This window comes from Ambystoma mexicanum, chromosome 2p, assembly GCF_040938575.1.
Source record: "Ambystoma mexicanum isolate Mex_15411 chromosome 2p, UKY_AmexF1_1, whole genome shotgun sequence".
Lineage (NCBI taxonomy): Eukaryota > Metazoa > Chordata > Amphibia > Caudata > Ambystomatidae > Ambystoma > Ambystoma mexicanum.
The window spans coordinates 523,018,556-523,043,948 of NC_090923.1; the positions used below are offsets into that span (position 1 = coordinate 523,018,556).

At 46.3% G+C, this 25,393-nt stretch overlaps 1 protein-coding gene across 5 annotated transcripts in view; it reads right to left on the reverse strand.

Moving 5' to 3' along the window:
* Positions 1–439: 439 nt before the first annotated feature.
* The window catches only part of RAF1 (Raf-1 proto-oncogene, serine/threonine kinase), a 1,232,906-nt gene continuing 1,207,952 nt past the window's right edge, over positions 440–25,393 (reverse strand). For 4 of the 5 annotated variants that reach the window (XM_069643943.1, XM_069643946.1, XM_069643945.1 and 1 more), the window contains one exon: positions 1,344–1,627. In XM_069643943.1, the coding sequence (XP_069500044.1) occupies positions 1,487–1,627 (141 nt within the window). In that variant the 3' untranslated portion in view covers positions 1,344–1,486. Of the gene's footprint in view, positions 1,628–25,393 lie in introns of all 5 variants that reach the window. The other variant, XM_069643941.1, reaches the window with a different exon arrangement.

Genomic DNA, 25,393 nt, shown 5'->3' on the forward strand with positions numbered 1-25,393 from the left:
TACTTATTGAGGATTACAGGATATTCTAAAAAAGATGTGAAAGCATTAGGGGATGTCATTGGTATTGTGAGGGGAAATGTTAATGAGACAGGATCAAAACAAATGACCCACCTAATAGTACAGATCTTCTCATGAGTTGCTAGCTCTCTGTGGACCTATACAAGTTAATTGGACTGCCACCATGTTGATGAACTCAGCTACTTAAAAAGAGGTAAAATAAGAATCATAATGCACTTCCCAGTCCTTACAGATAGCAGATAAAGAGAACCTTCTAAAGGTGGGGGGAGCAGGGAAAGGACAACGGTTGAAACATGAAATTGTAGATTGGCTAGATGTGGATATTCTTATTTGAATATCCATGTTAAACACACGGGTTTGTTGTCACCATTAGTTCTAAGTAACTCAAAGAGAAAAATGTAATTTGAGACAAGGGCAAAACTTTAACACAAATTTAATTTATTTTTATTAAAATAAGATACTCAATGAAACTATGGTTTACAATAAGTGTTTTTGCAATGGGAGCAATTTAAGAACATTTTAATAAAAATTAAAACCCAAATCAGAAACTAATAAAAACTGTATAGACTCTCACAGATTCCTCTTTATAGTGCATCTCTCTGAAGATCGCTCTAGTTCGTTTCTGAGATAGTTCCAAGTGGAGTCCGTGCTCTGCTGACTGAGCAGATGAGCTGCAAGGAAACAGTTCCACAGAGACTTGCATAGTCAGAAAGCAGAGACCCTGAGCAGGATTCCTCAGAGGGCAGCAAGAAACAAATCCATAGTACCAAAGTTAGTTTTTATTGTGTGTTCAGGATTATTGGCCACAACCGACTTGGGCTGAAAATCTTCCTCTCCGAGCCCATACAGAGAATACACCTTTACTCGTTTCCCATTTTTTGTTTTTATCTTCATTGATGTGCAAAATAATATTCCTAAATCCTTATAATTTGTTTTAAAGCAGTGTTCTTATGTGCAGGTGCTGGTTTCCACTCCCTTTTATGCAGTTCCAATTGATGGCCATACAAAATTCCATAATCTGTTTATAAAGCGTAGGTGCTGGTTTCCATTCCCTTTTCGGTATCTTCTTCCAACAGTCGCGTAAAATTCAACAAAACATGCACTGTAAGTTACTTGCAGAAGGGGCTATTATTGTACATTTATATATGTGTTCTGCCAAACATTTGGCCCTTCTTAGATACGTCATCAGGCAATAGAAGCAGCTGCCCGAAATTCAGTCTAGGTTTAACTCTCCGCCGAGGAAAACTTTGTTATTGTGATAGATTTTCATTGCTGGACTAACAAAACAAAGCATTTGGTTACCATTTTGCTTTGAAGAGATGATGGATTTTGGACTGCGATTGGAATCATGAATAACACAGCAGTTTAGTGATTGTGAATGCAGAAGAAATTAAACCAGAACCCTGCACATGTAGTCACGTAACTTTTCCGCAAAATGTACGTTTGCAGTTGACGATATGGTTTCCACTTAGAACATGGGTAACCGCGTAGATGTTACTGTGCAAGAATTGATATCCTCTGTGTGGGAGGCACGGTGCAGGGAGGGTTCGGAAGCGCTGCGGTTAATTTTGGGTAAAGAGTGCTGCAACAATTCGATGGATGATAAAATCTATAAGAAAAAGGAAAACACCAAAATTATTTCTTACAATCACAGTGACAAGACCAAAATGCAGTGATTAACCTTTTTCACTCAGTATGCATATTATGACAGTGTTCGCTTAATGTAGTGTTGACATGTCAGGGTGGTCCCCTTTATTGCGAGGGATTCAGGTTGCGCAAACCATACTGATGAAAGGAGGGGGGTGACAGAGAAACTGGGATAGTGTCGCAAATCCATATGAATCACGTAGGAAGATGCAATATAACTGCAAAAACAACACAAAAACAAACTCATCCAGGGGGGTGATTTTTTACACAGGCATTCTAAAATGACAGGGACATTCTTAAAGTGAAAGAGAATTAGTTACTTAGTAATAAGGTCGTACGAACAGGGCAAAGTTCACAGTCCTTGCAAGGGAACCAATGTTATCTAGCCCTTTGTATTAAAATCTTTAGAGGGGATTAGTCATTTGGTCGGTGGTAGTAAACCTAAGCCCCGAGGCCAGGGTGAGACGGTTAAGTATTTTTCCAGGTCATCAGAGGGTGCACGTGGCAGCATACATTAGATTAAGGCAGAAGAGGGGTCTGTGGGATAGAGATGGCTATATGAAGTTCAAAGAAAATCGTAGCAGACCTCTCTCCATTTGCCAAAAAACACCAGTAGAACCATGTGCAACCATTCTTAAAGTTAGTCTTAGGTCAGTTGTTGTTAGCAATTAATATTTTCAGTACCACTGTTGAACCATGTACAGACATCGGGAGCTACTGCAACAAATCCCAAGAGGTGTGTTTTGAAGATGATAATGAAGATATGCATGACCAATGAAAATGAAAGAATTGGGGAAAGATGGAATTTCTTTTAAGAAATTTTGTCCAATCATATTAGGGGGGTGGAGGGTAATAAATGTAGCTGGGAGGGTTTTAAATTGTTGCAAAATGTATATAAACTGCCAACTGATATTGCATTGTTGAGACTTGGGTTAGTTTGGTCCTGCAACACCATCTAACCGCTCCCCGGATCTTTTATACAATAAACTTGCTTTATGTATAACCGTGTACTTGCTTCTTAAGTGGTGGCCTCTCTTGGGTTAAGGTGATTAAAGGTTCACTCCTACAATTTGGCGAGCCAGATAGGAGCCCATGCATTCCGAGACGCTGGGGGTCTTCGGTCCACACCTCTCTGCTGCAGCACTTCACGACGGGGACCAGTCTTATATGCACTGTGAGAAAGATGTTTGCGGATGCCATATTGGTTAAAGGTCTGTCTGCTCCCCGGAGATTTGGTGCCACAGCCCAGCATATAGGAGCAATCCCCCCCCCCCCACCACCAGTTTCACACGAGTACATGGTTGGGGGTGTAAACCAAAACGGGGAATAGGGGTAGAAAAGGGGTTGTTGGTTCTGGCACTGAAAGTAAGGAGTGAGAGACACCGCAGCTTGAAACTGTGGCCTCGGTCACAACTGCCTCAAGGCCCCCCGTATCAAACCGCAAAAGGCATTCCCCCCCCCCTGAAGGCCACAAGAAAGCGATGGGGTGTGGAAGATATAGACACGAACGGAGCCGGTGGGCCTCGGGCAGTGATTGGTGTGTGCGCCAGCTTGTGCAGGCATCCAGGTGCCCCCTCTTAGGAAGCGACCGCCAGAAGTGATGGTAACAGCCGGAAACCACTGGAGAGACCAACGCCAGTCGGGCGGCCTTAAAGCAGCGCTGGGAATGGCGGCTCCCCGAGCCTGGAGGGACGGAGGGAACCGGGCCCATCACTTCGGGGTTCCGGGGATCAACAGAGTGTGCCCTGCGTGGACCGCTGCACCAGAGTGCGACCTGCGGCCGCAGATGCAGAGACCGGCGGAGACCTGACCAGACTGCCACTCTCTCCCTGGGACCCCCGAAGCGCTGCGGCTGCCCGCGGCAGAGGTGAGAGGGACTGTACTTCTGCAAGGGAACGTTCCCCTGGCCCGCTCCCCCCAACAGCAGATTAGACTGCCCAAGGAGCTGACAAGAGACCCGAACCTTGAAGACATCCTGTCAAACGTCAGCGGCTTCAGCAACCATAGACTAACACAAGCCAAGAGCGTATTGCATTTGCCCGATGGCGGGGCCCCTTGTGCGGGGCCCCTTGTGCGGGCGCACATGCTCCATCCCGTGCACCTCCTAACTGGAAAGCGGCGGACTGGGGCTGCCAGAGAGGGGTGCAGCGGTCCAGGGAGCATCCTCACACTCGACACCAGGTGAGGAGTGGGGGAGAGCGGCGAACAGCCCGGGGGCCTAGGAGTTCAGGTCGCCATCAAGGGGACAACTAGGGGCCAGGTCGCAATGTAAACAGGAAAGGAGCCGATCTGCGCATTGAGACCAGTTCTGGAAACGCAGAGCGGTCCGGGCACTGAGAGATTACCCTGGGCTACCGCCCATGTAAGCCTCCACACTGAATAATACATTTCCACGTGACCCTCTACCAAATACATACTGTCAGAACCTGGAGCACAATATTAAAAACACTCCAAACAACGGAGCAAACTCAGCCCATGCCACGCTTTGATCCTCTCCCACACACTGAAGATAGAACAGGCATCACACCCTCAGCCCTAGCCCCCCAAATATACGCAGCCCGCCGCACTGCAAAACTGGAAGTGTTGCTAGGCTGGTTCGCACCACGCGCCTCTCTCATTGGAGACTGCACCCAGGAATACCACCCTTGTGTCAACATCCACAGTACAGCTACTCCACGAACGCCATAGCTGGGGTGCAGGAGTGGTGGGCTCACCCCCCACCGCCCTCCTAGTCTGGTCATATGGCAGCCTACGGATAGCCCAGAGAAAATCAACAGTGCTAAAGATCAGGCGGACTGCCTGCACAGCCCCCCGTGGCCCTCTACATTAGGTCACAGGGACATCATAAACACATTCAGTGCACAAGTAAAAATCCCCCAGCACTACGACCATTGCTACCTCCTCCTATTCCCACGGCTTAGCTGGATTACTCGCCGCACAACTGCAACAAACATCGGATGTGGCACGTCCCCAGTGCCGGACGCCTGACCAACGTCTTGGAGGTGAGAGCCCTCCAGTCGTTCCCCGATACGTGGGGGGCCACAATACACTAGACCACTTCGGGTCCCGTTTGATCTAGCTAATGCAGCCATTTCTAATCCATTTGCATAACATCTTGCCAATTGAACCCAGCTCCTCAAGAGGGAATACAGTCATACGAACTACATAGAACTGCTGGATGCAGGGGTGGAATCCTGTGGCCCCCCTCTGGTTCGCTGTGATCCTGACCTGGGTGGGGTGGCTGAGCCCCCATCTAGGTTTCTGAAAACCTACTACCTGCAGCCCCCTGCCTCTCAGGCTGACACAACACCATGTCTCCTTTACACTGCTGCATGTTGGGCCGAATCTGCAAGTGCATCGGGTGCACCTTCATCATCACTGCATCCAGTAACTGCATGCAAGCCTGATTGTCTCTACCCGACTATTTGTGCAGACCAGATCTGATCGTGTCCTGGGGCCTGATCAGGGAGCTGGGGTTGTGCCCCCCCCCCGCTCCTCCCCCGATACGTGGGAGAACACAGTTCACTCGGCCACTGCAGCCCTGGGCTGGCCTTAACATAGCCATTTCTACCGCTACCAACACTGCACCTCACAGATCAGCCCCAGCTTGGTGTTTGGAGACACCATCATACCCAACCACAGAGAATACCGCTGGGAAACCCAATCTGACGGATCCACCCTCAGCAGCAGAGACCCACGAGAACAAGTGTCAGGAGGCCCACACATAGTCTCAACGGTGAGAGAATCTGATGCCTGGGAACAAAAGGAACACCACCCACCCGAGAACCAAAACACCGGCGAACAATCAAAGTCATCTGCTAGAAAGCTGCTGGAACACAACACGAGTGCCCCCCAGTACCCCCTGAGCCAGGGAGAACCAACTATGCCTAACAACGTCAACATGGCTATAAATAAGGAAGAGCTACTTGACTGTCTCAGGGGCATGGAAACCAGGATAACAAACACGCTCCAGACACAACTAGAAACGATGAAAGAAGAGCTGAAAACATCCCTGAAAGAGGTACGACAAGAAATAGACGAACTCAGAGGCAGAGTGGACACACTCAAAAATGGACTCTCACATATGGCAGAGGAGGCAAAGCAATACAATGGCTTACTAGACTAAGTTGCCAGGGCCACAAATAATCTTGAGATCCAAACCGAAGATTTAGAAAATCACTCACGAAGATCCAACATCCGGGTCAAGAGCCTCCTAGAAACGATCCAGGATAAAGACCTACGAGACACCATGCAACACTGCTTCAGCAGCATCCTGGATAACCCCCCCCCCCCGCCCCAGAGAGATTTGAATTTGACAGCATTCACAGAGTAGGCTTCAAAAGTACCAAGCCAGGAACAAGACCTAGAGATGTTCTCATCGCCATGGCCTCCTATAGTCTGAAGGAAGACTTCTTGAGAGCCGCACGTACCCACAAAGAACTAAATCAATGGCGGGCGGATCCAACTGTACCAAGACCTAGCGTTAGTCACCCTACATAAGAGGAAGCTTATGCAACCAATCACAAAAGCACTACAAGCCAAACAAATCACATATAGATGGACATTCCCCTTTGGTCTAGCCTTCTCCTGGAAAGAGAAACAAAGGAGGATCAGTACATGCGAGGAAGGCCTTTCATTACTACAAATTGAGGGAGAACAAAGCCAACCGGAAACTAGCCCACAAAATAGGACACCCAGCAGCCAAAACAACCAATGGGAATGGTCATCCGAAAAGAAAAGAAGGAGTAACAGAGAAAAGAAACTGACAGGCCCCTTCAAGTATCACGAGCGAGACACCCTGAAGAAGACACTAAATAAAGAAGTGACCGGAAGAGAAACCGAGGAAACACCTGACTACAGCAGGTGGGCCACTCCAAACTAGCCCAAAACAAGACACACTAAAAGACAGAAGCAACAAACATATCCCATACAATAATGGCAGATACACTGACCGTCTCACTAAATGTACAAGGGCTGAACTCTCCCGGGAAACGATAAGCGATTCTCAACAGGCACGAGAAGATGCATGCAAAGGTAGCGATCCTGCAAGAAACCCACCTCTTGAAAGCAGATGAAAAAAGGATGCGCAACAAGGCATTCCCACAACAATACTTCGCCTCCAGCGCCTCGAAATCAAAAGGGATCGCAATACTGCTAGCTAAAGAAATGAACTTCCAAAAACAACAAATGATTAGTGATACTGAAGGGAGATACCTGGGAATCAAGGGAACGATCAAGGGGAAGACCTGCACAATCCTGGCGATATACGCTCCTAACGACAGACAAGATCGATACATCACAGATCTCCTACTGAAAATAGGGAGCTTGTGTGAAGGCCAGACAATCATAGGAGGGGATTTCAACTGCATAATGGACCCTAGCCTTGACAAAACCCTGCCCCCTACGGCAGCTGACCAGAGAAACAGACAGGCGTTGGTAAGTAATCGAGACCTGGCGCTTCTTCCAAGGAGACACGAGTGAATACACTCACTATTCTGCAGTACACAGAGGGTACTCCAGGATAGACATGATCCTGGTCTCAGCAACTCTAATCCCCCAAGTGACAAAGGTGGAAATCGGGACACAATACATTGCAGACCATGCCCCAGTACTAGTTAGCCTGGAAATAGACGGAGAAAAAAGCAAACAACGCATGCCGTGGAGACTCCACTACCTGGTCCTGCGTGACTTGGCGTTTAGAGCACACATGGACAAAACTATAAAACACTTATTTTAAAGAGGACGACAACGGCGAGGTTGACTGGAAAACAGTCTGGGATGCGGCGAAGGCCATAATCAGGGGAGAATTCATGGCCCAGGCAGCGGTATACTGTAGGGAACGAGCTATACTAACCTCGAAGATGGAATTAGCTCTAAAAGATGCAGAGAAAAACCACAAGTCCCGACAAACGCAGAAATCGTGGCGAGAGCTAAAGAAAGTCCGTGCTCAACTCGAAGGTCACACCGCTGATCCGGTAGTGCAGATGTTGCTCAACACTAAGCAATTATACTATGTCCACGGAGGAAAGGCAAATAAATTCTTAGTGGCCAAATTAAACGAACAGAAATCCCGGAATTATATAGTTGCCCTAAGAAATGGAAAAGGGGACGTGATCAAAAAAGAGGAAGAAAAACTGGAGATAATGGTCTGATTCCATGAATAACTCCTACAGGGAGCAAACCTAAATGCGACGGACCAAAAATCCTATCTACTGGCCACTCACCTACCCCAAATCTCGGACAAAGTCGCAGAAATCCTGGGGAGACACTTCACAGCCCAAGAAATCAATGAAGCTATCTCTTCATTACCAAGGAACAAGACCCTGGGCCCAGATTTCCTCGGAAATGCGTACTACAAAAGATTTCGAACACAACTACTGGGCCCTCTCACCCCACTCTTCAACACAATCAGAGACACCGGTTAGATCTCCCCAGATATGGTAAGATCCTCAACAATCCTGGAGCTGAAACCAAACAAGGATCCCACCGAATGCTCAAGTTAACGCCCGATAGCACTCCTAAACATGGACGCAAAACTATACGCCAAGATATTAGCGAATAGGCTATCGCAGGTCCTCCCAGACATCATTCACGAGGATCAAGCAGGTTTTGTCAGGGGAAGACACACACAAGATAACGTCAGAAGAGCCATAGATGTAATCGAATGGGGGAGCCGGACAAATCATAAATTTGCAATATCGGCCCTAGACGCTACACGCGCTTTCGACAGCTTGGACTGGGAATACCTGCGGATGGTCCTGGAGAAATTCGGGTGTGGGACACAATTCACCAAGATGATCCTGGCAAACTTTCAACGCCCATCTACATCATTTCGATTAAACGCCCGCGACTGAAACAAGTGGAAATACGGAGAGGTACGCGCCAGGGCTGCCCCCTATCTCCACTAATATTTGCAATGGCTATGGAACCACTAGCAGCACGGTACAGGAGTGCAAATCAAGGAGACCCCGCAGAAAATAGCATTATATGCCGACAATGTGATGCTTTATATCTATATGGGAGACACTATGAATACATTACCGAGAGCCGCAGTGCCAATGGAAGAATTTGCCACCATATCCGGGTTTACAATTAACTACAATAAATCAAAGGCACTAAACATAACAGAGGACACAAATACAATAAACCGCATGAAGCAGAGATTCCCCCTGAACTGGGAGAAAAACACTCTAGAATACTTGGGAATTCACCTGGCAAGGAAATTCGAGGACTTATACAGATTAAACATCCCCCCTCGTTGGAAACAACTAAAAGCGGACCTGCTGAGATGGGATAACCAGGAACTATTGTGGTTTGCCAGAATAGCAGCAGTAAAGATGACCCTTCTCCCCCACCTACTATACGTGACCAGTTCAATACCCGCTGTGATCCCGCCACATTCTGAGAACTTCAAAACGCAGTATATAGCTTCATAGGTGCGAAAAAAGAGACTCAGAATACAGAGATGCATACTGACCCGTCCACTACTCCTGGGAGGCCTGGGGGTCCCAGATCTGGGCAGATACATCATGGCAGCACACTTGGCCCCCATACTCCAGTGGGCTAAACCAGCCAACATCAACGGATGGAGAGGCATTGAACAAGAATTGACACAGATCCCGATAACAGCGCTCCTAGCACTGAACCCCAAGGCCAGCGAAGCAGAAGGAAAATTACTAGGAGCCACTAAAACAGCCCTGTGTAACTGGGACAGAGCCATGCGAATGAAAAAGATCAAACGAGGGTTGGGCCCACTATCCCCAATTGCACATAACATCGATTTCACCCCAGGCTTGAAGAACACATATTGGGAGGGATGGAAAGGCGCAGACACCCTGACACTGCAGGACATGTACCAAAACGGTAACCCAATCCCTTTTTTAGAATGCAAAAAGAAATTCGATCTGGGGGAAAACAAAAGGTTTAGATACATGCAAGTACGACACTGGCTCTCCCACCCGTCAGTGAAAAGGGCGGGAACAAGAGCCCCAACAGGCTTGCTTGTTTGTTTTATTATTTATAATGCGCAACATACCCTAAGGTAACAGGACGCAGCAGTTACATGAATATGCAAAGCTTAGTTACAACGTCAATATTTACATACAGGTATTAAATACAGTGTAAATACAAATAGAGCATATTTATAGGCGGATGGTGTGGGAGCAAAAATGCAAAAAATACAAACAGCTTGCTTATATCAGCAATATATACAATCTATATAAGTAAAGGTGCTAGTAAGGTGGGTATGTGCAGGTATACAATTGGGGGGAGGGGTAGTTGTGGCTCCTCACAATGGATCCTGGCTGCTTGCTACATTTAATGAACATTCGTTTTCAGCCACAGGATAGTGTTGGTCCTAAAATTTTGGTAGGGAAGATCGGTTCTCAATGTGGGAGGTAGGGAGTTCCACAGTTTAGCTGATTTCACCGGGAAGCTGTTGCCAGCGATTGAAATTAGGTATAGAAAGGCAATCTTTATAAGCTGTTCTAGAGGGTGTCAGGGAGCTCTGTCTATGGAATCTGTTGACCAGGTAAATGGGCGCAGCGTTGTTAAGGGATTTATAGGTAAGTGATTTTGTCATTGGTTGGGAGCCAATTATTCTGTCGGCTAATCTCAGATGTGGTCTCTTCTAGAAATGCCTAATGCCGCTCTAAGGGCATTATTTTGTAAGGTTTGGATTTTTCCAGTAGTACTTGCAATACCGGGCTGGCCGGTTGTTCCTCAGGTATTCCCTCCGCTAGTCTCTTAACTACTTCTCCATATGCCAGGAACAGCCCCTTACGGAGCCTGTATTTCTCACACCATTCTGAGATTGTCAGCAGTTTTCCTCCCACAAATAGGTCCCCCACCACCCCAGAACTCTTAGTCCACAGCCTTTGTGCTCCAACCCTCCCGATTGCCTGCCTTAGCTTTGGGTCCGAGCTCCGGGAGAAAGCCCCACTATACAATACTATACTCTTAGGTCGCTTCACTTCTCGGCCCGCGTGGAACACATTTGTAGTCCCTTTGTTTCCTACCAAGTCCCACAACATTTAAGTCCCAGTCCGGTGCGTCAGTAGATTTCCCACCAACCCTTTCAAAGGCTCTCCGCCGGACTGCCCCCATTCCATCACCATTTGCAGTTGTGCTGCTATAAAGTAGCCCTCAAAGTCTGGTAAATTTCCCTGATTCTACCATTTAACATTTTAATCACATATGGTATATTGGTAAAATAGTAGAGCCGTCTCTGGAGTATCAGCATTTTGCACATCGACACCCTTCCCATAAGAGAAAGGGGTAACCCTTTCCAAAAGTGTACGAAGTCTCCTATTTTAGATAGCACTCTCCCCGTGTTATGTACAAATGTTTCCTCCATTTCGTGAAATATATGGATACCGAAGTATTGAAATGATTCCATCTCCCATCTTATTCCCCAATCTGGCAGGTCATCCCCTTTACTGTCTCTAAGACCCAACAGGAACAGTAGGGACTAAGCCTTATTTATTCGAAAACCTGATACTTTTCAACAAGACTTATTGCCAATAACCCGTTCAGAGTCTAAGGACCAGTGGATGCTGGGGGGCCCAATAAGAGCAGAGGAAGTGTGGGAAAGCATTTTAAGTACGAACAGTGGGAGGTCGCCGGGTAGGGACGGCCTTTCGGTACAGTTTTAGAAGATGAGAGGGGGGGAAATCAAGCTGGCCGCCAGGCTGACATGGGTATTTAATGAGGCAGTGACACGTAGGGAGTTCCAAGCAGAGTTCAATAAGGCGCTTTTAACAGTGCTACCTAAACCAGGTAGGGATCATCTTTTTTGCAGTAATTATCGACCAATATCCCTGATCAACACAGATATCAAAATCTTCACTAAGATGCTTGCCTCAAGGCTGAAGGTGGTCATACCGAAACCAATCCATGGGACACAAGTGGGGTTTGTCCAAGGCAGGTCGGCGAGAGATAACATCAGATTGCTGTTGCATTTATTGTGGCAGGAAAGAGAAGAGAAAGGACGGAACCCAGAATAGCGCTCTCACTCGATGCTGAGAAAGCTTTGGATCGGGTGGAGTGGGGTACTTGTTTAGAGTGATGGTGCACTTTGGGATAGGCAATGGGTTTACTTCGCTGGTCCGATTGTTATACAAAAAACCTAATGCCAGAGTAAGGTGGAATGGATCGGAAGCTTTGGAAATCAGCAGGGGGACGAGGCAGGGGTGTAACCCCTTGTATTTATCTTTGCGCTGGAGCCGCTATCCATGGCCACTGGGAGGAACCCACGTTTCAATTGATTGCTTTTCTCCCGCAGAATCCTCATCGCAATATATTTATCCATCATCCAGCTCTGCTGTTTGGAAACTTTTCGACAGTGGGCGTAGTGGACCTCCATTCGGCTGATGATCGTCGAACTGTCTTTTCCAGCTCTTGATCATCAGCTCTGGAAATGACATCAGGCGTTGTGTATATATAGCACGTCACTACGCCCCATGCTTCATTTCTTTTTTCCACGCACTTGCACGCTGCATCGGGAACATGACTCTAGCTTACTCTATGTTCTTTTTGCACTATTTGTAATTTTTCCTAAGAAAATCTAAACGCAATGTCTTCTCACAGGGTTTTGGGCTTCAAGTGATGATGCGATTGTGACACTAAAATGTCTATGCCCGACCCCCATGACGTCTGTGTATGGTACCTAGGTGTTCGCCACGAGACAGAGCCCTACGCGTTGTGCGCAAAGATGCAGCTGAAATCCCTACATGAGAGGGCTGGGAAACTGGCTTTGGGCCAACCGTGCGGCAAGTCTTTGACGTGGTCGCTCGTCAGGTCTTCGAAGGCTGAGATGGAGGAGTCCACCCCCGACAAGGAACGACATTGCAAGAAGACCCAGAAACATCTCATTCCAAGAGCCATTCCTCAGTCTTCCTCACGAAAGAAGCAGCAGCACCGCCATCGACGCAAGTCCAGCTCGTCATCGGAACAAGGTAAGCTCTCGTCGGGGCTGATCACTCAGGAAGAGTAGGAAAGTTTTAAAACTTCAATGCATGAAATGTTTAAGAGGCAAGCTACTCTAGGTGCGACTCTGGCCCCTGACCAGCAAGCTTTGGCGGCAAAAGCGGCGCTCCCGACCCCAAGCCAGCCACTCCATCGACATTGTCGGTGTCCAAAACATCTTTGGCTGTCACACAGTGGCAGGAAATAACTTCCGATGCCTGGACCCTGCAGTTCATTCTGTGAGGTCATCGTCAGCCTTTTTTATTTTTTTCAACAAATCTTTTTATTTGATTTTGACAATAAACAAGCATCTCATCAGCGTAAGTTTGATTAGCACAAAGTGAGTTCAGAGATGAAGCACTACGAAATAGGAAAATAACCAAATGGGGATTAGGGGGAGAACAGTGGGAGCGGGGGAGGAGAGGGGGAGGACCGGGCAGGGGTGCAGCAAGTCCTGGGGGATAGTTGCTGATTTCCACAGGGAGATCTGGCTGGAGAACGTCTGAGGTAGGAGAGCCTTGGGGTGCGCCTGCTGGGAGTCGATGCTTCAACTCCGCCTTGCCAGAGCCCGGGGGGAATGTTACAGGAGGTCCTTCGGCCAGGGTTCGGGGGCTCCTAGTCATATTTGAACAGCCAGCGGACGGATGGGGGGCTTTCTTGCCAAGCCGGGGAACTGCTCCTTGTCAGCCTTTTTTAAAGAGGCCTCCAGACAGATCCCCTCCGCCAATCCAACCGGGACAGGAGCTCCAGGAAGAACTGAGAGCCCTGTTCTGGAAGGGTGCCGTAGAAGAGGTACCTCCCGATCAGAGAGGGTCGGGTTGGTATTCCCGGTATTTTCTGGTGCCCAAGAAGGGAGGTGGTCTCCGTCCCATCCTGGACCTTAGGGCCTTGAACAAGTTCCTGAGCAAAGACGAATTCGGGATGGCGACATTGAGAGAGATTCTCCACGATCTCCAATTTCAGGACTGCCTGGTGTCAATAGACCTACAGGACACTTATTTCCATGTGCTGATACACCAAAAGCACAGGAAGCTCTTAAGGTTCCTCATAAGGGACAAGCACTATCAGTTCAAAGTGCTTCCCTTTGGGTACACCTTTGTGCCCAGGGTCTTCACCAAGCTCATGGCTGTAGTGGCGGCTCACTACAGGAGATCCAGGGTCCACGTATTACCTTATCTGGATGACTGGCTGATCCGAGGGAAGTCAGCGGGGCAGGTTTTGTCTCATCTAGAGGACACCTGGTTTCTACAGCACAGGATGGGCTTCTCCCTCAACTTGAAGTCCCATTTCACACAAGTTCAGCGGCCCCCGTTCATCAGAGCAGTCCTAGATACCCAGGTAGGGAAGGTCTTTCCACCCGAAGAGAGAGTCGGCAACAAAGCCCAGATTGTGCATTTGTTTCAGAACCACGCCACCCGTCCAGCGGCTTCCTTCCTCTGCCTCTTGGGTCTCATGGCTGCCTGGATTTTTCTAGTGCCAGAGGCTAGGCTGCACATGAGATCCCTCCAATGGCTCCTGAGGGACCAGTGGTCTCAGTATCTGGGAGCTCTCACGGATCGCCTTTCAGTGTCCTGCCAGGTAGTCCAGCTGGTGGAACACGCGCAGCAATCCATCCCTGGGGGAACCCCATCTGGCCTCCTTGGCCCCAGGCCTAAGTGGACACGGATGCGTCCCTGAAGGGTTGGGGCACCCACTGCGCGGATTTGCAGGTGAGCGGCCTCTGGTCTCCATCAGAAGCCAGGTGGCATATAAACAGGCTAGAGTTACAGACCACCAGGTTAGCCCTGAGGGCCTTTGCCCCGTCTCTCAGAGGGAAGCATGTCCTCGTCCTTATGGACAACACGGTGGCCACGCACTACCTCAACAAGCAGGCTGATGTGCACTCCCGCCCACTCTGCACAGAACCAATTCAGCTGTGGTCCTGGTTGCGAGAGAACCAAATATTGTTATCGGCAGTTCATCTGCCAGCTTAAGGTAAATCCTAGTGAACGGCGCACTGGGGGGCGCATTTCTAGTGGATTGGATCTTGCTTCTCTACTACGCCTTCCCCCCAAATCACGTCATCCCTTGGGTTCTCAGGATGTTGAAGAGATTTTGAGCGACCATGATCTTTAGCACCCCGGATTGGGCGAGGAGAACATGGTACTTTGATGGATGTTACACGGGCAGCCGATGCAAGGATTGGTGATGCAGTTCTACAAAATCTACTGGTTTAAATCTTTCTGCCCTCCTCTGGAATCCTAACTGCTTGGGGAGTGTATTATGAGGAATCTGCGGGAGAAAAGCAATCCATTGAAGGAGAAATGACTCACCGTAATGATCTTTCTATGGATTCTTCTCTCGGAGATTCATCATCGACCCTCCCATCCAACTCAGCTCAGTAAGTTCTGTGGGTTGTCGCTTCTGTCCAAACGAGAAGTCATCTGGTGAAGGCTCTGGGATGACCGCTTCTGTCTCATTTTAAAAAAAATAAAAAATATGTTTCAATCATTGTTGAGGGGGGCAGTGAGGTGGGGATGGTCTCCCAATTGAGCTGTATCCTTCTGATAGTTTTAACGGCCGTTTCCCCTCCTGTGGATTTTCTACTGCAGCGTTCCAACGCGGGGGCAAAAATTGAACTTAAGAATGGGGCGTAGTGATGTACTATATATACACAATGCCTGATGTCACTACCGGAGCTGACAATCGAGAGCAAGACAAGACAGATCAACCGCTAAGTCGAGGTCCACTACACCCCCTGTCGAAAGGTTCCTGAACAGCAGAGCTGGATGACGGATATCTAATCGTATGAGGAACCTGTGGGAGAAGAATCCATAGAAAGATTATTGCAGTGAGTAATTTCTCCATTAAGGGAATAGAAACGCTGGTGGGGGAACAGAAGGTACTTTTGTATACGGACGATACAACGCCAACACTGACGGATCAGGACGCATCAGTGCAGGAATTGATGAAAAAAGATAGGGAACTTCTCCCAGTTGATTTTATATCCAGAGAAGGGTGAGAAGTGTGAGTCAATGCCCTTAAATAGCAACAATTATAAAGGGTGTGTGCAGAAAACACAAATAAGATGGGTACAAGAGCGACTTAAGTATCTAGGAATATATCTAAACAAGGGCCTGGAGAAAATGATATGGGACCATGTGGAGCCAGCAAGGGAGAAGGCTCTCCCATAGAGTTTGAGAGGTGGGCAGGGCTCAATCTATCCATTTGGGGCGGACACAGGTAGTTAAAATGGTGACAGCCGCCAGGCTGAACTATGTATTTGACATGCTACCCCTGAAAGTGAAGACGAGTCCGATGAAAAAAAAAATCCTGGGCATCAAATAATTTGTGTGGGGGAAGCAGGCGGCCACGGCTGAAAGTGGACATGCTATATGAGCTGGTGAGGCAGGGGGCCTTAGGTTACCTTGGATGGACGTGTACTATATAGCCTAACAGCTATCTCAGGTGGCAGAATTCTTATGAGAGGAGGCGCACAAACCAACCTGGGTGATGTGGGAGCAGAAGATTGCGAGGAAGGAAGGGCTGGGGGTTATTTTTGTGGCGGAGGGGAGAGATAGGGCAGACACAATACTCTGCACAAATACAATGGCTCATGCAGGACTCCAGATGGATGGTTCCTGGCATCTGGAGGTCCTGATTTGGCAGAACAGATGAATAATCATAGGGGGGAGCTGGTCATTGGAAGGGAGGATGCAGGGATAAGGCAAATGAAGGACATTCCATTAGGGATGGGGCAAGCTATTTCAAGTCCTACAGACCCAATGGGCGCTGGGCACAGAGGAAGCCTGGAGACCTAGGCAGCTGTCACATTGTCTACAGAAGATCTTCAGGGAAAGCCAGGGGGAGTAGGCAGCTCACCGCTTGCGACTATGCTAGAGAAATGGAGGTGAGGTATGGGGCTAGTGGGAAGTCTTTACACAAAGATGGTAGACTTACTGTACACGAGGAATGTCAGGAGGGGAATAGTGGAGAAGTGGCATAAGTTATTGGGAGAGCAGTCCTCGGAGGACATGATTCATAATATTTTTCACAGCTATGAGGATGGGGTGACAAAAGCAAGGTTAAAATGAATGCACTTTAAGATCTTACAGGGTTGGTATAGGACCACCGGACAGGCTGGGGCGGCCCGACTTGCACAGGATGACAGGTCATGGAGATGCAGTAGAGATGGGGGGACTTAGGGCATATTCTATGGTATTGCCCGGGGTTGCAGGGTTACTGGCTCGGAGTATGGAAGAAGGTGCAGAATACCCTCAGATGGAGAGCTTCAACGCACACAAGGATGTGTTTATTGCAGGACATGTCATTGATGCCAAATATAGCAAGGGAAGACGAGAAGTGGTTGAGCACAGCATTGATGGTGGCAAAGTGACTCATTTTACGGCCATGGAAGTCATCTACAATTACAGCAGTAAATGTATGGGAACAAGGTTGCCACATACAAGTGCTTGATCTACAGGGCGAGAGACTGACAAGGCAGACTTCCAGTTAACCCGGGATACATTTCTTCGAGGCTCTTGAGTTAGAGGGGAGGAAGTGAGAGGATGGGGAGTGGCATGAGAATGCTGATGGGAGGGAAAATGGTTGGAACGGAGAATGGAGTGCAGGATGGGGGAATAGTACTCAGAGGAAGGTTGTAAGAACCATCGTACTGTGCCAAGATATAAATGTTAAGTTGTTCCCTTCTTTCTTTTTTCTTTACAGTTCTGGTTTTGTTGGTAACCTTTGTTTTGGTAGCCGTCCCTGAAGACATATACACGCCGTTGGGACATTGTTATGGGGTCTATCTCATAATATCTGGGCCGGGGGGGGGATACCTTGTGCGGAGCAAGGGACATGATCTGACATGAAAAGATGTTGTTCCTTTTCTGATGGACTTGATCAAATGAGATGCAATCCGATTAGCGCATCCCACAATGTTTAGATTTGTTTGAATCTAATGCATTGGGGTATGGAGTGAGGGGATGAAATATATCCAAATATTACTCCGCTTTACTCAATGATTTGCACATGAATGTGATGGGGAAGAAGAGGCATGGAAGGGCACGATATGTTGGGAGATCGTTTGTCAATGTCAAGTTTACCAAAATTGCTATCATGAACTAATCGTAATGAATTTACACAGTATTGTTCTGAGTTTTAATTGTAAAACTAATAAAAACTACAATGATTAAATATTACACTACACTATAAAATTCTACTGTATTTACATGCAAACCATATTTACTTACCATACAGTGTTCTGAAAAGTAATGCAACTGTCTTATTAACAAAGAAGCATATTTTTGGTACTTTCTACTGGGTCTATGTGATTACTGTGCCAATTTTACTGCTACAGCTGAAAATGACAATTTATTTTTATTTGTTACCCCCTTTCACTGCATATATATGCTGGGGAGACGCCTGCAGCGCCCCCCTACTCCCTCCCACATTATTTATTGTACTCACTCCCTCCCAACATAAATATGGGGTCGAATGGGGATGTCGAAAATCACAGTAATATCAGCTCTGTAATTGTATGATCCCCTTCCTACTTGTGTGGAAAATCTATTGTTTTGACAACCCCTGTGCGTCTCAACTGGCCCTTATATTAAACTTCCTGACGATTTTTGACTAAGCCTTGATCAGTCAGCCACCAGTGAGGGTTTGGATGGACTGTGGTGAACCCTCCTGGTTCACATAGGATGACTTCCCAGAACCATACACCAGTAGATGTTTTGAACTCCCTCACCCCATATTATTTTCCATGAAATACTCAAATGCATGACACTGTATTAAGAAACCTTAAAGCTGAGGTAACACTATGTTATTGGGGAGCTTTCAGGGAAAATGATATACAAATGACCACAAGTCCAGGTCCACTGTTGCTTCATTGAAAACTGGAACTCAAAGCTATATAGGTACTTCTCCTGAGTCCAGTAAAGTGATAGGTAAAATTCAGTCAGAAACCTCCCAAGCATGATGCATGACCTAGGTGCAGGTGAGGGGATGTGGTCGAGTGAACCATGAAATCATTGGACGTATTCAAAAAGGGATACTAATCTACCCTGCGGGGAAAACAGTTTCTACGCTGTAGCGTATATAACACCAATTAATAAAGTCCACTGGTAGTGGGTCAGAGTGGACTCCATAGTTCCAAAAACAGGACCAGCTAGAATGGCAATACCGATTAAGGAAGGAAGGAATTGGAAAGAACAAAAAGCAAATTGCTAGCACCGCAAAATTTCTAGAGAAAGACAAATGGTCCCATTCTACGAAATTATGGTGACTGACTTTTTGGATGAAAATCCGTGAGATGTGGATAGAATTTTTGGGAAGTGCTCTGGATTCAATTGTTTTTTCACTATACACCATGACTGAATAAATTAGAAGTGAGATTCAAGTAGGTTTTCTTTCTTTTTTAGAAATCGCCTTTTCAAGTCAATGGAATACTGTGATTTTTAGAGGGGGGGGGGGTAAAAGAAAAACCTCTCTAACACAGGAGAGATGAGACTCTGGATGCATTTGTAAGGTGATGCTTCAGTGGCGAGTTACTTGAGGGTTTAACTCGGAGTTTGTAGATGTTTGTGTGTGTCCTGCCTACATAGTATTTAGTTTCTTTAAAATAAAATACTCTGGCTAGATATTGTGTTTCCCCTAACCTCCTGGTCCAGATATTCTGCAAACAGTTTGTCTTGTAAGCAAGACAACACAGAGAAACACAGATGCCAATCCCGGTCCTGCACTTGGAGACTGGTCTCCGGCATCAGGTACACTAGAAAAGATTAATCATTTAATATACCTGAAGAAGGGCTCACCTTGAAACATGTCGGTTATTTTAAGTGTGTACTTAATCTTACAATCTAGGACGAAAACTACTGAATTGCTAAAAGTTACATTATGATGAGGCAATCCTAAATATATTTCATGGCTTGGAGGTTTTCACACACTTTCAATAGGAGTGTGTGATTCCGTTGCAACAGTCACCCATTAACTTGCACAGAACACACAGTACTGACATCAGGAGCCCGGACAAAAACATGACTTGTGTAGACACAGTAGGCATGTGGATAACTGGTATAGGTTAATCATGTTGGACGGAAAATGCACTTGATCCTGTCTATTGTCTTTATTCTATATAAGTTACAGCAACATGCTTGGCTAGTGATTAATCATTGATCCGGAGAGGCAGAAATACCCTGCCTACTTCAGTTTGCATTGCATATGGATGCAGTGAAAAAAAGAACGCAAAACTATCCTTGCGTTTATCCTTTTGCCTATCTAGGTGAAGGTGACTTTGCACGTTAATATTTGGGCTCCCAAGTAGCCCTTAGTAAAAACATTATAGTAATGGTCGTATTTGCAAAGCTTCTAGACGTCTATTGAGCTCCTACCAATATAAGTGCCTGGCCAACTTTTGATAGCTATTGCCATATATTACTTCCTCTGTGTGGAAATAGAAAGAACCTTTGCATGCTTGAGTTTTTGTTTTTCAAAGGGTGGTTAGGGCTGGTCTAATTTGAAGTATTGCTAAAGGGTCACAACGTTTGGTATACCAGAAAGCATTCTGGAGCAAAGCACATAGTGACAATGTCTCCTTTCAACGAAAGCTCCCACACCAACATGAAAAGCTATTTATAAAATGAAAAACCTACACACAATTCTCCTGAAATCTCTCTACACTTATAGGTACATAAGATCTCACATTACGAAATACCTACCTCTTTGTGGAAAACCTCAACTGCACAGAATGACTATGTGCAGAAAATCTTTAAGTTCTTTGAGATCCAATAGGACTTCAACAATGCGCAGAAAGGCTTTAAAAAGGAAATGAGGAGAGCTGGGAGCTTTGTCATGTCTGCAGTCTCGCACCTGCTGGAGAAAAATGGAAATCTACCTCAGCCGGATAGTGAAGGGACTTGTTTGACTGTCCACCACAAACTTGCCGTGCATTGTCTTGCAAGTGAACCAGCCCGCTTGCTGCCGAGAAGTCAGGAATCCTTCATGGGCATGTCAACCACTTCATAATGGGGGCTGCAGGTCGTACATACAGCCTAAAGGCATCACATCTTATGCTGAAACAATGCCGAATGTTCAGCAATGGAAACCTATTTAAAAAAAGATTGTGCCAAGAGCAGTGTGATGAAATGTTCAGATAGAGTCGCTCATGTTTTCAGTCTGGTGTACACTCCACTGCTTCAACTCCTCTATTAAGCTTGTATTTTCTTTTCTCTCCTACCTGATTTGCAACCTGCTCTTCTCTGCTGTCTAGCTCCGTCCCCGTCACTGCTTTCTATACATAGTTTCAAGACATAATTCATTCTTCTGCCTCAGCAATATAGAGCTTAGTTCCATCTAAAGAATCCGTTCATCACTTTGTGTACCCATGTGCTTTAACTCCTCTCTAAACTGGTGTAGTTGCCATTTAATTATGATTTCAATTGAGCCTTTTCTCCTTGTTTTTTTTCTCATAATGGTAGGCACTCCTTAAGCTCATCAGTTTAATAACTTATTTTCAGCTGTTGGCATGGTGGCATCCAGCAGGGATAGGGCGCATCATTCCTCTGGGAACTAAAAAAAAATAATCTAGGTGAAGACTGTCACAGGAACATAATCATGCATCACATTTTAGAAGACTCTTGGATGTTCCTGCGTATTTGGTATTTGTGTTTATAGCCCAGTCCTCCTTTCCGCAGATGCATGGAAACAAAACACATAAAATAGAGATCCAGCCGAACTTGACGCTGGAAAAAAGACACCTTGATGCCACAAGCAAGAATACCTTATTTAGGGAAATCTAAGAGAAAAAAGATGAAAAGGAAAACTTTATATTTAAACATCCACTTGTTAGCTGCAGCCTCCGTACAGCATCTGAAAAAGGACACATGCGAGGAAATGTGTGATGTTAGCAGCTCATCTAGAATATATGTCCAAGTAGCTGACAAGGCCCAAGAAATACTTCCAGTAAAAGTATACAGCAACCTTTAATACAATGAAGAAAAACAAATTGTCTAATCTGGGGTGAACGCACAACAGTTCACAGGAAAACGAAAAACCGACTTGGGCTCTGCATTGTGAATATTTTCCTTTACAGGACTGAATCTGCTTTATAAAAAAAGAAACATACAGAAATGTTCAAATGTCATAGGAGTTTGATTGCAAAGATGTTATGGTCTGTATAAGTTCACAATTGTAATGAAGAATGGAAAGGAAGGATACATTTCCGAATGAAACAGTAGCTCTGAGCATTGATGGTACAATTGCAAGCATCCCCAAACAAGCTACAGGATAAGGGGGATTATTTCCTATGAAAGAAATGTGAATATTGGCTTTTAAGGTCAACTATAAAAGCTTGAATCTGTCTGGACCTTTTGTTTTGGTAACATGCCTTCCATAGCAAAACAAATGGTACTCATTAACAACTCCATTTGTCATTGAGCCTATGGAAATGCTTAAAAATATACTTTTTTAAAAATTAGGTGTGTTAGTTAACAAATAACCTTTACACCATTCTATTACCAATTGCATAAATAATACATGTAACAGTTATAACATACTAGCGGTACCACCCGTCATTGCAAGGGTCTGTAGCTGACATGCACGGGTCTGCTATAGACTGGTGTATGTTTTGTTGTGTTATAACTTACTACTTTTGAAAAATTGCAAACATCGTCAATCTCCCGAAATCACCTATACCGACAGAACAGGGACGAACCGTGTCATGTGCAGGGCGAATGGGTGGGGTTTGTCAGATTTCACCATCGCCAGTACACCCCAGACTGGAATGCCGACCTCAGGCCAACATTTCAGCCCACAAACTATTATGGGGCTGGGGCCAACCCCGAACATACAAACACATTTTCACAAATATTATATATATATATATATATATATATATATATACATATATATATATATATATATGATACATTACTCACCGTAATCGTATTTCTGATGCTTCTATCTGCTTAGATTCACATGATGTGCATAGGCCGACATCTAGTGGAAGCTGCAGAGAATTACAGTTGTTTTCGAAATTCAAAAAGGGACGTCGACAGGGCATGGCAGTAATACTATCCCTAGTGTGACGTCCTCTGTACCCATGCTCCTTCACGCAACTAGGTCCCTCAGATTGTTATTTTTCTGATATGAGGTAGCATGAATTGTATCTTGAGTATAGATGTATCCAAGCAGATATTTATCAGACAAGCTCAAAAGCATCCATGCGCCTTCTCTCCGAGGGGAAGGAAGGGTGGGCACATGTGAATCTAAGCAGATACAAGCATCAGAAATATGATTACGGTGAGTAATGTATCCCTTCTGAGGCTTGTGGAATCTGCTTAGATCATATGCTGTGCATAGATTAGCAAGCAGTGTTAGGAGAAGGTGGTGGGATGTGAGAAGGTTCATGGGCGAACAGATGTCTTCGAACCGCTCGTCCCACCCAAGTATCTGTCTGGGAATGTGCGTCAATGCAGTAGTGCCAAGTGAAAGTATGTACTCAGCTCCGTGTAGCTGCTTTGCAAATGCGGTCTAGGGGGATATTTGCAATAAATGCCAGAGTAGCTCCTGTGATCCTTGTGGAGTGAGTTCTTGGCGTGAAAGGCAGTGTCTTGTCTGACAGGGAATAGCACAGTTGTATGCATCTGACTATCCATCTGGAGATGGCATTCTTGGAAATGCGATCCCCTTCTAGGCCTGGGGCTACGGAGACAAACAGTTGGTCTGTTTTCGTTAGCGGTTTGGTCTTGTTCACATAGTAAAGGACTGCCCTCCTTACATCTAGTGTATGGAGTTTTACCTCAGCTGACCTTTTTGGGTTCTGGAAGAAAGCAGGAAGCTCAATGGACTGGTTCACATGAACCTTTGAGATGAATTTAGGAGACAACCTAGGATGAATACGTAAAACCAGTTTGTCTTTGTGTATGACAAAGAAAGGATCCTGCCCTGACAATGCTTGCAATTCACTAACTCTTCATATGGAAGTAATAGCCACTAAGAAGGCAGTATTGTAAGTCAGGTGTTTAAGACTGGACTTGTAGATCAGCTCGAAAGGGGGTCCAATGAGCTTAGCGAGTACTACATTGAGATCTCATCCTGGCGGTGGGTTTGAAATCAGAGGGTGGAGTCTCTTTACTCCCTCCATGAATGCCTTGATGACCGGCACCTTCCACCATGATACCTTATGGTGGGAGGTGATGTAGGCTGACAAGGCCGCCAGGTGGACCTTCAAAGAGTTAAATACTATCCCTGAGTCTAACAAGTGGAGCATATAATATAGAATGTGGGATGGGGTACATTCTCTATGGGGTTAATTTGTTTACACTGGCACCAAATTACAAATCTCCGCCACTTGTCGAAATAACAGTGTCTAGTGTTAGGCTTTCGTGCTTCCCTCAGGATATCCATACACCTCTGTGGTAGTTTAAGATGCCCAAACTCTATGACTTCAGGAGGCATGCTGTCAAGTTCAATGAGCGAGATTGAGGGTGCACTGTTATTCCCCCGTGCTGAGTGAGTAGATTGGTCAGACACAGGAGCTTGATGGGATCCACATTGGCAGCTTGCGAAGATGTGGATACCAAGGTTGTCTTGCCCACATAGGAGCAACTAGGATGAGCGTCACTTGTTCCTTGTGGATCTTGTTCACCACCTTGTTCATGAGAGGAGTCAGGGGGGAAAAAGCATAAGCAAATTTTCCTGACCAGTTCATCCATAGGGTGTTTGTCATGATCTCTGCTTCCAAGAGGTCAGGACTTGCCCAACTCCCTTGGAAGCAGACCCATAACCCAGGTTCCGAGCGCCAGCCGGTCCCAATTGGGACCTTTTGGACTCTGTCCTGGCGCCGGTGGCGCCAGGCTCATAAATGTGCCCAGTCCCAGCGCTGGAAGCGCCGGGCTCATAATGCTTGGGTGGACTTACCTGCGGCAGACCATGCTGCTTACTTACCTGCCAGTTGAGCCTCTGATCCTCTTCTGTTCGGGACTACTTTTCCTGTTGGGTGGGGCAGGAGCCACTCCCTAGGTTCAGAACCCTGGAACTCTTCTGGAAAGCAGGGACTCTTTTCTTTCCTAGGCGTGGCTGTGGAAGGAGAGACCTAAGCACTACAGGAGGCTATTTAAACCACACCCGATGGATGAATCTTGCTTTGTGTTATTCTGCATCCTCTGCAGCAGAACGCTCATCGTGTCTTCTGCATCTGATCCTGGGCCTAAGGAAAAAGGCTTCCATCCTGAATCCAGTCTTCAGCAACACCTATAAAGACAAGAAAGAACAGGTTAGCATTACGGTCTTCAGTGACAGCGCTCCTTTTACCTGATCCATCGGCTGTCATCAACGCCTCGCACTGCATTCCGGCATCTGAAAGACAAAAGCTTACCAATTCTGCGCACGCTCCGGAGGCCTTCAGTGCTGCATCCCGCATCTGAAAGATAAAACAAGGTGCGTTTAAAGACTTTGGGGAACTTAAATACTCACGAGCCATTACTCCTTTCACATCTAACCCAGTGGGTATTCGGGCACCCTGCAGCCACTCCGAACTTATACCTGCAAAGGAAAAAGACAGTTAGAGCGCGCCGTGAAGCAGGCAGCAAGTGCTTACTTACGTGCTTCAAGGCGCTTTTATTCATCACACGGGCTCCATCTTCGCCATCGCCGGAACCCTGCAAAACAAGATACAACATTACTAAAGACTTTTAAAGACATTTGAATTACTAGAAACTTACCGTGCGTGAAGAAAACGACGGACAGCAGTCCTCTGAAGTCAAGAGGCCTGCTTCCC